The following is a 14152-nucleotide window of genomic DNA, read 5'->3' on the forward strand; positions in this document are numbered from 1 at the left end:
TTACCTACTTAAGCCTCAGCTATGGCAGGCGCCCTTCCCCCAGCCTTGCTGCTGCCCTTTCGGTTAGATCGCAGACTGCTGTGCTAGCAATGAGGGAGGCTCCGTGGGTGTGGGACCCTCCCGGCCAGGTGTGGGTATAATCTCCTGGTGTGCCCGTTAGCTTAAAGGGCAGTATTGGGGTGGGAATTACCCGATTTTCCAGGTGTTGTGTGTCTCAGTTCCCCTGGCTAGGAAAAGGGATTCCCTTCCCCTTGCGCTTCCCAGGTGAGGCGATGCCTCGCCCTGCTTCAGCTCTCGCTGGTCAGGCTGCAGCAGCTGACCAGCACCAATTGTCCGGCATTCCCCAGTGAGATGACTCCAGTACCTCAGTTGAAAATGCAGAAATCACCAGTCTTCTGTGTTGCTCGCGCTGGGAGTTCGAGACTGGAGCTGTTCCTATTCGGCCATCTTGCTCTGCCCTCCAACACTGTACTTTTAAGAGCCTTCTGTGTTTTATTCAATTCTGTGTATTGTCAATCAACAATACTCTAAATTGAAGATACTGAAATCTACCTCACAAAGGATTCATGTGAGATAATGAACATAAAATGCTTATAGCAGTGCCTGATTCATTATAGGTATTACATATGTAAAATACTATATGTTAATAATTGTAGATATTATAGCAATTGCTTTTTTCTCTGTGAATGTGTATTAATATTATTTCATCAACTACATTAGCCCTTAACAGTTTTCAAAATGTAGTAAAATCCAAGTTACACAGGCCTTTGGGAAATGCCTCATACTAGATATTGAAAGTTTCTGTATAGCTAAAATTTGAGATTTTCATGTACCAATTCATTTTCATGTACCAATTCATATACCAATGTATGTTTTTAAATGTAAACAAATTAAAACAATGATCTTTATGAAAAAATTTCAGCCATTTCCAAATTCTCTTCCAAATTTCTTTATGAGCATGTGTGACAAAGCTTTAATCAGACCACAAACTGTTTTGTGTGTGTTTTTTTTTTTTTTTTTTTTTGAGACAGGGTCTTGTTCTGTCACCCAGGCTGGAGTGCAGCAGCATGATCATAGCTCACTGCAGCCTCAAAGGTCCAGGCGCAAGTGATCCTGCCACCTCAGTCTCCTGAGTAGCTGGGACTACAGGCATGCGTCATCAGGCCCAGCTAATTTATTTTTATTTTTATAGAGACGAGGTCTCACCATGTTGTCCAGGCTGGTCTCAAACCTCTGGGCTCAAGCAATCCTCCCACCTCAGCCTCCCAAAGTGTTAGGATTACAGGCATGAGCCACCATACCTGGCCATGTTCTGCTTTTACAGCATGACTTCATTTGTACACCTCCATAAAGTGATATGGCCTATGTAGTTGCCATGGTTAATGTTTGTGTCCTTCCCCGATCTCCACACCAGTCACACAGAGAGCAGCCCAGGAGAAAATGAGACTGTCTAGTTCTTAGGCAGGTCATACATTCTTCTTGTGGGCTGTCTTAGTCCATTTGTGCTGCTATAGGAGAACATCATAAAATGGGTAAATTATAAACAACAGACATTTCTTTCTCACAGTTACGGAGGCTGGGAAGTCCAAGGTCAAGGCACTGGGCAGCTTCAGCGTCTGGGGAGGGGCCGCTTTCTTATTTATTAGAGAGCATCTTCTCCCTCTGTCCTCACATAGAAGGAGGAGCAAGGCAGCTCCCTGGGGCTTCCTTTGTACGTGCCTGAATCCCATTTCTAACCTCCCAAATGCCCTGCCTCCTAATACCATTGCATTGGTGATTGCATTTCAACACAAGAGCTTTGGGGGAACACAAACATTCAGACCATAGCAGGGGCCATTATTATTTTGAGATGGAGCCTCACTCTGTTGCCCAGGCTGGAGTGCTGTGGCACCATCTCGGCTCACTGCAACTGCCGCCTCCCAGGTTCAAGCGATTCTCCTGTCTCAACCTCCTGAGTAGCTGGGATTAACCAGGTGCCACCTGGTTAACTTTTGTATTTTTCATAGAGACAGGGTTTCACCATGTTGGCCAGACTGGTCTGGAACTCCTGACCTCAGTGATCCACCCACTTTGACCTCCCAAAGTGCTGGGATTACAGGCATGAGCCACCGCACCCTGCCCACGGGCCATTAATTTTCTCCACTGCAGCCATTGGTGCCAGTTTCCACTCTGCTGTCTGAGGGCAGTTTCAATCTGTAAGCCAACACCAGCTGATTTGTAGCAGCTGCCTAGAACCCTGTGCTGACAAGAACTGTAAGGTCAAGTTCAGGTTCAGCAGGAGGTCTCCTCTGATTTAGTACAGGTGTCTGCAATAGATGTATTTCCCGGCAGTGCTGTTCTTAACTGTAAAGAGATGATGTTAAATGACTCCAGGGCAGTGCTAGGATCCTAATGAACATAACCTGATCACTCCCTGTGCTTCTGAGTCAGACAGCTCTCTCCTTTCACGAATACTGCCTGTATATGGTTATGATATATTTACAAGCACATTAAGTTTATGGGCACTGTCATTGTGTTTTGGATTTGCACCGTGAACCAGACATTAATTAATTTAAAAGACTATTTTAACATTGTCAAAGAGTTGAGCACCTTTAAATTCTATTTCTTTCTTTTTTTTTTTCTACTCTTTTGCCAGGCTGGAGTGCAGTGGCAAGATCTTGGCTCACTGCAACCTCCACCTCCCAGGTTCAAGTGATTCTCCTGCCTCAGCCTCCCGAGTAGCTGGGACTACAGGCGCGTCACCACACCCAGCGAATTTTTCTATTTTTAGTAGAGACAGGGTTTCACCATGTTGGCCAGGATGGTCTCGATCTCTTGACCTTGTGATCCACCCGCCTCGGCCTCCCAAAGTGATGGGATTACAGGCATGAGCCACCGCGCCCAGCCAATTCTGTTTCTGTTCTAACTTTATTGCATTATGGCCCAGAAATGGGATGTGTAAAATTTTTGTCCTTTTATATTTACTATATTTTTTGTTTTCAGAATATGATCAAAGATATTTCTATTTCTTTGCAAGTCTATTAGCTCAGATTTTTCAAAATTATGTTACTATTTTGGGTATACACACAGATGTTTTCAGTTTCATGTGCTTTCTTTTTGTTTTTTAACCATTTCTGGCCTTTCCATCTTACACTTTTCCTTCCATACCCTGTGTTCTAGATTTTATGATCTAGTATCTGTTTGTCAGTTAAGACTGCTTTCAGCTCTAGAGACCAGAAAATCTGACAAAGTGTGAATAAGCAAGGGAAGAAGATGAGGCAGAAGAGGCAAGCTCAGGCCAGTGTGCAAGCTTTTATTTCACCGCAGTGAGAAGCCAGTGGTAGGGTCTAAATGGGGATGCGGGGTATATCATGTTTTCATGTTTTAAGAGATCGCTCTGGATGTTGAGTGGAGAATGGACTGTGGGAGGGCAAGAGAGGCAGCAGGGAAAAGGTTTGGAGGCAGTCTTGGGCAGCAGGCCAGTGGGTGACAAAGGTGGCTGAAACTGGCTGTAGAAAGGCAGAGAGTGAAAAGAGGCTGCAATCAGGGTGTGTGCTGCAGGGAGAGCCACAGGACTTGCTGTGGGATTACATGGCGGGTGAGAAGGAAAGAAGTCAGGGGTGAATCCTTGTACTAGAGTCATCTGGATACTCCACTCAGGGAAGAGGCTCCACACCTAGGGGTTATCAGCAGCCAGAGAGGAGGACTTAAAGCTGCAAGACTCTGTGGGGTCACTCTTGAGAAGAGAGCAGCTAGTATCTCTCAGTACATTTCTCAGCTGATATTTACATAGATAAAATTTATTTTGCATCTTCAAAATATGCAACATTTTAAACTAAATGGTTTGCTGGAAAAGCTTCATGGTGCTTCCAAATACAATTGGTAGACCATCAGGATCACACCAGTCACTTTGTGGAGTTTTGGAATGTTGACAAAGGAGAGGTACATCCATGATGTTTCAGTCTTGGGCCTGCTACCACATACAAAGCATCTGTCTGGTGACAACCACATGAAACATGAGGTGACCAAGAAGCAATGCTTTAAGCCTTTTACATCTTAACATGTTATTCGTATCTGTTATTTGTAAAACATCTAGCTGCCATATTGTGATCTAGAAAATTAGTAGGGTTTTTTTATTGACTTGCCATGCCTTATAATTCTGCTGTTTAAAATAATGGGAAACAGGTTCTCATTAGGTTTTTCCTTGGAAAGAAAATGTGACATTTCAGTCATAGATTACATTTTGACCTTTTTTTTTTTTTTTTGAGACGGACTCTAGCTCTGTCGCACAGCCTGGAAGTGTAGTGGCGAGATCTCGGCTCACTGCAACCTCTGCCTCCCAGGTTCCAGTGATTCTTCTGCCTCGGCCTCTTGAGTAGCTGGGATTACAGGCATGCGCCACCACACCCGGATAATTTTCGTATTTTTAGTAGACACAGCATATCGCCATGTTGGCCAGGGTGGTCTTGAACTCCTGACCTCAGGCGATCCGCTCGCCTCGGCCTCCCAAATTGCTGGGTCTACAGGCGTGAGCCAAATCACTGATGTTTTTAATGGCAGATGACTTTCCAGCCTTGTCTTAGTTTTGTTTTTTGTTTTGAGATGGGGGTCTTACTACATTGCCCAGGGTGGTCTTGAACTCCTGAGTTCAAGGGATCCTCCCACCTCAGCCTGCCAAAGTGATGGGCCTACAGGCGCGAGCCACGGTGCTCGGCCAGATTACTGATGTTTATAATGGCAGATGACTTTCCAGCCTTGTCTTATTTTTTTCCTTTTTGGAGATGGGGTCTTACTATATTGCCCAGGGTGGTCTTGAACTCCTAAGCTCAAGTGATCCTCCCACCTCAGCCTCCCAAAGTGCTGGGATTACAGGTGACCGACTGTGACCAGCTTAGCTTTAAATTCTTAATTATTTACCTTATAAACTACTTAATTCCATTTCTTCCACATCTCATAGAAAAACTGATGCTCCAGGAAGATGTTTCACCAATATTCTGCTGCTTTGTATCCCGTCCGTGCAGAACTGGGGCTGTGCCTTCTCTAGTTTGAGAAGCATATAGTAACATACTTGATTTTGCCCTGAATCAGTAACGTACCGCATGCTGGGAGCCGCAGTCTCTTAACCGCTCCAAGCCCGTGACAGAAAAACTAAATGGAAAAATGACTTAGGAGAATTATCACTATTAAGCCCCAGAAACACCACATTGTTAAAACTGGTTCTGAAGGCTATTTAAAAGGGAAATCAATAGTAGTTTCAAAGGAGTCCTTTGAAAGGCAAAAATTGTGCTTTACCTTCCCGCACGAACTTCCCTGATGTTTTGGGAAGGGCCGAGGCAAACCTTTAGTCCTGTTGGCCTGTGTGAATAATGGCCAAGAGGTCCCCAATGGGTAACAGAGTCCTGTGAAGCAAACAGTGTGAGAAGTCAGAAAAGCAGCTGGGTGTGGACCCCCAAAGCAGCTTAGGGGGTTACTTAACTGCGCGGCTACATTTCTTGACCACACACTAAAGGAACTGGGCCTTTCCATGCGATGTTTTCCTTTCATAACGGTGGCAGGAAGCGGTCCCTCTGAAGGGCCTGCCGAGGTATGTGCCGGCGCCAGGCCGGGGTCCAAGGGGCGCTCCGAGGCGGGGCCCATAGAGGGTTTAGGGCAGTTCCGAGGGATGGCGAGGACGGAGGAAAGGTGGCGTTGAAAAGGCAAGAGCCAGGTTCCCAGCGACTGGATATTTCCACTTGAGGCAGTGAATTTACATTTTCAGACACCCACCAGGGAGCTGCTTGCTGCGTGGGGTGTAAGAACGTCTCAGAAACCCGGCGCCGCCAGTCCTACTCCACCGCCACCAGGGGCGCACAGCAGCAGGTACGCGGCCGGGGGGAAAGGGCGGGGCGGGGAAAGGGGCGGGGCCTGCCCTGCCAGCAAAGGCCGGGAGGACGGGAACCCAGGAGAGCATGGCCACGCTGCGCCGGCTTCGGGAGGCGCCGCGGCACTTACTGGTTTGCGAGAAATCCAACTTCGGCAACCACAAGTCGCGCCACCGGCATCTTGTGCAGACGCACTACTATAACTACAGGGTGAGTCCGGTTGTCCCCGGCTTTTCGGGCCGTGCTCAATCCCTGCGTGCGAGAGAGGTTTAGGGACAGTGCGAGGCTTCGCGGGGCGGGGCCGCCGGCGGTGCGCGGAGGGGCGGGGGCCCTCGCCTGGCTTGCTGGGAGTTGTAGTCTCTTAACTACTGTAGGCCCGCGGTTTGCAGTGCTGCAGGACTACAACTCCCAGGATAGACAGGGCGTGGGGGCGGCACCCAGTCTGGAGGGAGCTGTGTCAGGGGCGTTCTGGCTGCTCACGCGGGTCAACCCGCCTAACGGGGAGTGGGTCCAGGGAGGGATTCGAGGTTCAGGGCTGGGACCGGAGAGTTACGATGGTGTGACGGCTGCGATGTGCAGCTGCCGGGCAGCCACGTGCACCTCGCTTTTTCACCAAATCAGGGCGGGTCTGGCGCCTCGTCCCCACCACCGCCTCTGTACCCAGCTTGAATCCCTCTCCCACCTGCACCACCTGCATACCTGTAGATCTCTCCGGAGCATTCTGCCTAGGCTCGGCCCAGGAAGCGACCTGATTTTCTAAATTGGTTGTGGGAACTAATGTGATATCTAGAAACTTCAATAAACCAACCTTATAATGGGGGATTAAACATTTTACACTTTAAATGGATCAGCTTAATAACTCAGGTTTGACTGAGCAGTGTCTCAGAGATTTAAGTGATAACCTGATCAGTCAGAACAGGCTAGTGTTTGAGCCTTGGGACAGTGATGACTTTTACAGTGTGGCAACATTTGAAGCCTGTCCTGTTTTTAACACCTATTTTGGATGGAAAGGTCATCATAGCAGTCAGGGATGTATATCTTAACTCCCCTGTTGCACTTTTCTGTCTCGAAATTGGAAACATACAGGAGCACCATTGCTTGCACACAGCTTCTTAGTAATTGAATATCCATAAATTAATTCCTTATGCCCCGACAGACAGTTCATTTCCTTCCAGGATAACACCAGGGTAAGCAAATCAAGGGATATCCAATTATACTATATTTCCTTGAAAATAAAATGGTGAAAGGAATAGGACATAAAATATACAGTATTGCTAATTTGCAAAAGATAAAATGCAAGCAAGAGTTTTCCATTAAAAGTATTCTGTTCAGTCCCCTTCCTGTACTGTACGTTTGAATGCAGAAATGAAACACTTGAGTAGTCAGATTTCTCTTTGCCTGAGATAGGTAAGTTAACATAAGAGTTTTGTTGCCTGTGTTTTTATGTTCCAGTGAAACTCGTGGAGAAATAACAACTTTCATGATCTTATTTCATTCCTAAAAACCTGGGTGTTCATCTTCATGGAAGTAAGACCTTGTTTGTGTTACACATTCCAATAGGTTTCATTTCTCATTCCTGAATGTGGGATACTATCGGAAGAACTGAAAAATCTGGTCATGCAAACTGGACCTTATTACTTTGTGAAGAATTTACCTCTTCATGAATTAATTACACCCGAATTCATCAGTACCTTTATAAAGAAAGGTAAGAAAAACCTGAAATGGCTTTAAACAAGGCAAGATGAGGAAGTGTAGGTAGACCACATCACAATGTGGCCTCGGGCTGTTATTTTGTTTCGAACAGGACCTGTGGGATAGTCTGTGTGGTCAGGTGCACACATGCACTACCCCCCACTCCCTGTTCTCATCCTGTTCTTTCTTGTGCCCTCTTTAGGTGGTGGTTTCTGATTGCAATTGCCCATTGCAATTGCCACAAGTGTTGGATGTGGACGTTGTAACATGAGGGTATCCGTCTCCTTAAAATGAGGATTAATGGAGAGGAGAGACTTGCAATCTGTATTCAGATGCACTGCTTTCGAGGAAGTGGCTGCAAGGACACTGTGCTGTGAACAGCCCCACAGCAGCTGCCTCAGAGGGTTGGTCTCCAGATGCAGCCACAGCTACTGTTCACAGAGCAGAGTGCTCATTAGCGTCCAGTGCCTTCTGCTTAGATTTTGTAGCCATAACCCCTCTCTGCGCACCCCATTTCCACCCACATCTGCTGGGTTGGACTGGTTTGTTTCAGTTGTTTCCTGGGAGCCGTTTGTTTAAAACTATTTCAGAGGGTATTTAGGGATTCCACCCACAGTACGTGAGTCACCTGTACAGTAGCCACATGCTTATCTTGTGGTAGCCCCCACATGTGTCCTCTCCAGTGAAGATATGAAGAATTCTAGTTACCAGTAGCTCCTCTCATTCTGACACTGCTGGGGCTACTTATGAGCTGGGCGTCTTGTCTGGTCTCCACCATTATTCCTTTCATCTATTTTGAGGTCTGACACCACTCTGTCAATTACATGGACACTGGCTGTAGCAGGCACTGTTAAATATCTTACCAAATTTAACCCTTGCAACAATGTTATGAAGCAGGCCTATGATCCTCATTTAACAGGTGAGGAAACTGAGGCTTGGAGAGGTTGAGTAGCTTTTGAATCTTAACCCGGAACTCTGCCTCTAAGATGTGTATGTTTATCTAGAATTCTACTTTGTACCCCTCTCCATGCATCCCCAAAGGTCACATTCCATTCTGAGTCAATTTTTTGCTTGATGATAGTAAACTTGCACAAATAGGCCCTTGGTCGGGGAGTGAACTAGCTGGAGCTTGGTCTTCTGCATGCTCCAGCTTACCTCTAGCAGATGTTTGGTTTATTGAATGAACTGGAGCAGTGGTAGAAACTGACCTTTAAGTACCTGGAAGACAGGTTATCTTGTGAAAATAATCCACTAACATCTTGCAGATGTAATTTCTTCTTTTAAATTTTTCGTCTGGACTTTCTCTTACAGGTTCTTGCTATGCACTAACATATAATACAAATATTGATGAAGATAATACAGTTGCCCTGCTACCAAATGGTAACGCTTATTTTTTCATCTTTCTTTAATTGTTAAAAAAAAATACATACTTTAAAAAAAAAAAAAAGCCGGGCACAGTGGCTCATGCCTATAATCCCTGCACTTTGGGAGGCCAAAGCAGGTGGATCACCTGAGGTCAGGAGTTCAAGACCTGCCTGGCCAACATGGTGAAAGCCTGCCTCTACTAAAAATACAAAAATTAGCCAGCGTGGTGGCGCACGCCTGTAGTCCCAGCTTGGGAGGCTAAGGCAGGATAATCACTTGAGCCCAGGAGGTGGAGGGTGCAGTGAGCCAAGATTGTGCCACTGCACTCCAGCCTGGGGTGACGGAGTGAGACTCTGTCTAAAAAAAAAAAAAAAAAGAAGATATTCAAAAGAATGAGTATACCATGACTTGTTTATTTCATCTTTAGTAGAAATTCAGATTATTTCTAATTTCATTATTATGAATAATATCCTTGGATGTATAATGTATAAATAATATCTGTGTTATAAGACATGTATACATATAAATATTCTTGTGATATAACTAAGATCCTTGTATGCAGTTTGGTACATCAATATCTAACTGCTCAATTTGCTTTGCTTTCTTTTAGTCAGACAATGTAAGTTCTATTTTTGGTATCTCTTATGGGAGTTATTATTTGATTTATAGGGAAATTAATTTTGTCACTGGATAAAGACACTTATGAAGAAACTGGACTTCAGGGTCATCCATCTCAGTTTTCTGGCAGAAAAATTATGAAATTTAGTAAGTATCATGTGTACTCCATCTTTTTCTAAGAAGTCCGTAATCTTCTTTTGGCAATTTAAATTTAAATGTTTGAATTGCCTCTAATCTCTTTGTTCAGAAAATGTGGCTTTTAAAAAAGTCTACCAAACTTCTGACTCGAGCTTCATAGAGGATAGGATGATGCTTTTAAGTTCATTTCTTTTCAGCTGTAGATGCGTTTGATAAAGATCGTAGACTTGGACTGGTCAATTAAATAGATATGTTTTGGGTTAAAAATTCAAAGTAATTTAGGAAGCCTAGGCAGGCAGATCATGAGGGCAAGAGATTGAGACCATCCTGGCCAACATGGCGAAACCCTGTCTCTGCTAAAAATACAAAAATTGGCGGAGTGTGGTAGCAGGCACCTGTACTCCCAGCTCTTCGGGAGGCTGAGGCAGGAGAATCGCTTGAACCCAGGAGGAGGAGGTTGCGGTGAGCCAAGATCACAATCACTGCACTTCAGCCTGGCGACAGAGTGAGACTCCATCTCAAAAAAAAAAAAAAGAATTCAAAGTACTGAACCCAAGATAGGAGTCTACAACTTATTCTTTTGAGATGGAGTCTTGCTCTGTGCCCCAGGCTGGAGTGCAGTGGCACGATCTCGGCTCACTGCAAGCTCCACCCCCCCGGGTTCACACCATTCTCCTGCCTCAGCCTCCCGAGTAGCTGGGACTACAGGCGCCTGCCACCACGCCCGGCTAATTTTCTTGTATTTTAGTAGAGACGGGGTTTCACCGTGTTAGCCAGGATGGTCTCGATCTCCTGACCTCGTGAACTGCCCGCCTCGGCCTCCCAAAGTGCTGGGATTACAGGCTTGAGCCACCGCGCCCGGCCTACAACTTATTCTTAATAAAGAATTTCCTTTGGCTTCCCGAGGTCTTTATGATTACTAGTAGAAATTCACCCATGAGTGAAGAGATGTTTTGCTGACAGTGTCTGGCTCGAACATCAATAGCTGAGGCTGCCACATCCATTAGTAGATTAAACCTGACCTCTCAAGGTCCTCTGCCCTTGGTCTTTGACCTAGGAAATATATACATTTAAAATGTCTGTTTTTGTTAGCTCTCAAGGTTAGAAGTGCCCACCAAAGGGATCTTTTTTATTTGGCAAACCAAAGGGAGTGGAAGAAGAATAAAATAATTTTACTATCCATAAAATTTCGCAAAATTCTGGTTTTAAAATATAGCACTTTTCCATAGTATAAGCTGTATGTATATGAATGAAATATATATTCTTTTTTTCATTTTTAAAGTTGTTTCCATTGATTTGATGGAATTATCCTTAAACTTGGATTCTAAGAAGTATGAAAGAATATCTTGGTCCTTCAAAGAAAAGAAACCACTGAAATTTGATTTTCTTTTGGCTTGGCATAATACAGGTATGAAGAATAAATTATGTAATGATACAGTGATTTTGAAATTAATTGTTGATTAAAGAGGAGTAATGGAGAATTGAATGGTGATTCACTCTTACAGTCAAGGAATACTGTATATATATATAAAAATAGTATTAAGGAAACTAGCCCTTCTGACATCTCTGAAAACCATTGTTCAGGATTGTCTAGGCATGCAGGCCTTTCTGCCTGAGTCTTTTTGGGTTATACATAAATCCAGAGATCTTGAGAGTGGCTTTAGAGCAGCTAAATTTTATCTATTTCTCCCCTTTCCTCTCTCCAGCTTACCTTGAACAGTCTTGACTATAATATTTTTAAGTAGCACCAATTATAGTTATATACACAATCTACTTATTTATTATCACAGGGCACTAACTCAGACCTACCATTAAATGTCAGATTAATTTGTAATAACTTTTAATTGATTAGGACACTAAATTTAGTTCGAAGTTTGCTATTCACCACACAGCGTAATCTGCCGAAAACGGCCATGTATGTTGCTTCTTTTAGAAGTGTATCTTTGGCCAAGATAATAATGGATCAAGACGTCAGGACTTACGGTGTAGTGCTCTCTTTTGGAGGATAGGAAGCATGGTGATCTGTTTTAGAAATAGACCCATCTGTCTGCTCCTCGTGGGAAGTGTCTGGCCACTGGGTGCTCCAAGTTGCTCCCATGAGCCCTAGGTCTGGCCTTGGGTGCCTCTCCTGTGGTAGACAGGAAAGAGAGCAGAAAGGCTTATTGAAGTTTCAGTTGTGTAAAGTCTTCTATGCGGATCATCCAGACATTGGGTTCCGAATAGCTTCCTGTTCCTAAAGCTCCTGTTTTAAGGATTTGTCAGGAACTGTGAAAGGTCTGAGATTTCCTCATACTTGCAGGCTAACAAGCTAGCCTGCCACAGTCTCAGGGATGCTGGCAGAAGACACGCAAGCCCTGGCTCAGAGACACAGGACTTAATTCCTCAGAGGAATAGCAGTAGCCAGAATATATCAGTCAGGGTTTTCCAGAGAGAAGGGACCAATTGGATGGATGGATGGATGGATGGATGGATGGATGGATGGATGGATGGATATTAGGGGAATTGATCAAGTAACTGTGGAGGCTGAGGAGTCCCATGACAGGTTGTCTGCAAGTGGGAGACCCAGGGATGCTGGTAGCGTGGCTCAGTCCAAATATGAAGGCCTGAGAATCAGGAAAGAAGATGGTATAATTCTCAGTCCAAGGCCGAAGCCTGACCATCTATGGATCTGCTGGTGCAAGCCCCAGAGTCCAAAGGCTAGAGAACCTGGAGTTCTGCTGTCCAAGGGCAGGGGAAGAAGGGAGTCCCAGCTGCAAGTGACAGAGAATTCACTTTTCCTCTGCCTTTTTGTTCTGTCTGATGCCCCAGCCGGGTAGATGGTGCACCCACAGTGAGGGCAGATCTTCCCACTCAGTCTACCCACTTACCTGCCAGTCTCCCCCAGAAACACCCTCACAGACACACCTAGAAATAATGCTTTACCAGCCATCTAGATAACCCTTCATCCAGTCAGGTTGACACCTACAATCAACCATCACACCGAATATCGCCGTTTGCACCAGTTCACCAAGTCCCATTTGCCAGAGTGACACCAAGCGATGCTGGCACATGCAGTAGGTTGCATTACAGGAGAGGAACCTGGAGTTTAAGAACTCCAGTCCTTTGTAAGGGGCAGTAAGCCTGCTGATCTCTGCCTGGAGAGAGGGAGGGTGACATTATTTCTATTATACTGGACGGTAAACAAGCCTGCCCTTTGCTGTGGAGGGAGTACTATCTCTGTCTTCCAAGGCCATTGGCTACACAAACATCCCTGAAAAGATACACTGGATTTTACTGGGTTTTCAGAGTCAAGTTTGGATGAGGTTCCATCACCATTCAGTTTCTCTTATTTTTCTTTAATAGAGATTGTGCAGATAAGCTTCTTCTCTCTGGAGTTCACTAATGTTATTCATACATCAGGAATGCTTTTGGTTTTAAGTGTGAAGTTGAAATTTTTTGTTAGCACAAATGGTGAAACTCTTTTGGGTCTGATCAGAAACTATTGTGCTTTTCCAGGAAAGTGTGAAAAAAGATGAACATTTACAGAACTTGGGCAAAAGGAGCTGAAAGCAGCTTTAAATGATTTTAATTTGAATGCAGCTCTGCACAGCTTCCATCTTACTTATTCTTGCCACTCAAATGGGAATGGATGGGTTCAGGGATTCACTAAACTTGCTTACGATGGTCAAATGGATTCAGATGGCTTTGTGTGGTGTGTTTTTAAGGTTCAGAAGAATCAACAATGATGTCATATTTTTCCAAGTACCAAATTCAGGAGCATCAGCCAAAAGTAGCACTGAGCACAGTGAGAGATCTCCAGTGCCCGGTGCTGCAGAGCAGTGAGCTCGAGGGAACGCCGGAGGTGTCCTGCCAGGCTCTGGAGCTCTTTGACTGGCTTGGCGCCGTCTTCAGTAATGTCAACCTGTGGGTATCTGAACTCCCTGTGTCTTCTAGGGCTCTGGCCTGCTGCTTGTTTTTAATAGGAGTTTAATACTTTGGAAGGGATCATGTGATGGATATCAATGTGTTATCTCTCTCTCTTTTTTTTTTGGTGACAGAAATAATGAGCCTAATAATTTCATATCAACCTATTGCTGTCCTCAGCCAAGCACGGTGGTGGCAAAAGCTTATTTGTGTACAATCACTGGCTTCATACTTCCAGAGAAGATCTGTCTCCTATTGGAACATCTCTGGTGAGAACTCTTTGCCTTTTATATCGCTCATCATTGCTCTATAGAACAGTATGTAAAATAGTATAGATTTTTCATTTTGGGAGGTAGTATATAAATAAAATGTACATTGAAAGGAAACTCAAATCCCTTATTGCAAAGACTGTACATTGAGTATAATCCTATTTAGTAAGCATATCTTCTCAATCTTCCCTTTTAAAATGTCACATTTAAGTCTTGAAGGTTTTCCTTTTTAAGCCCAACATCTCTTTTCACATTTATTGGTTTAGTACTTTGATTTTCTTCGACAGGAAGGCTGGATAATAAAACTCTGGTGAATTATCCTGCAAC

At 44.5% G+C, this 14152-nt stretch overlaps 1 protein-coding gene and 1 long non-coding RNA gene across 5 annotated transcripts in view; one reads left to right on the forward strand and one right to left on the reverse strand.

Annotated features, from left to right (window-relative positions):
- Positions 1-3347: 3347 nt before the first annotated feature.
- Positions 3348-5363, reverse strand: LOC108514275 (uncharacterized). The gene is made up of 3 exons (XR_001881184.1): positions 5272-5363; positions 4897-5019; positions 3348-3974 (listed from the first exon to the last, which is right to left on the reverse strand). It is a non-coding gene; the product is annotated as an uncharacterized LOC108514275 (long non-coding RNA).
- Positions 5364-5618: 255 nt separating this feature from the next.
- Positions 5619-14152, forward strand: part of RPP40 (ribonuclease P/MRP subunit p40) — a 27887-nt gene continuing 19353 nt past the window's right edge. The window contains exons 1-7 of one of the 4 annotated variants that reach the window (XM_017850366.1): positions 5619-5838; positions 7401-7545; positions 8844-8912; positions 9567-9662; positions 10936-11061; positions 13358-13556; positions 13691-13825. In XM_017850366.1, the coding sequence (XP_017705855.1) occupies positions 7458-7545; positions 8844-8912; positions 9567-9662; positions 10936-11061; positions 13358-13556; positions 13691-13825 (713 nt within the window). In that variant the 5' untranslated portion in view covers positions 5619-5838; positions 7401-7457. The other 3 variants (XM_017850363.1, XM_017850367.1, XM_017850364.1) reach the window with 3 other exon arrangements.

Source organism: Rhinopithecus bieti, unplaced genomic scaffold (genome assembly GCF_001698545.2).
Source record: "Rhinopithecus bieti isolate Rb0 unplaced genomic scaffold, ASM169854v2 scaffold_32012, whole genome shotgun sequence".
Taxonomy (NCBI): Eukaryota; Metazoa; Chordata; class Mammalia; order Primates; family Cercopithecidae; genus Rhinopithecus; species Rhinopithecus bieti.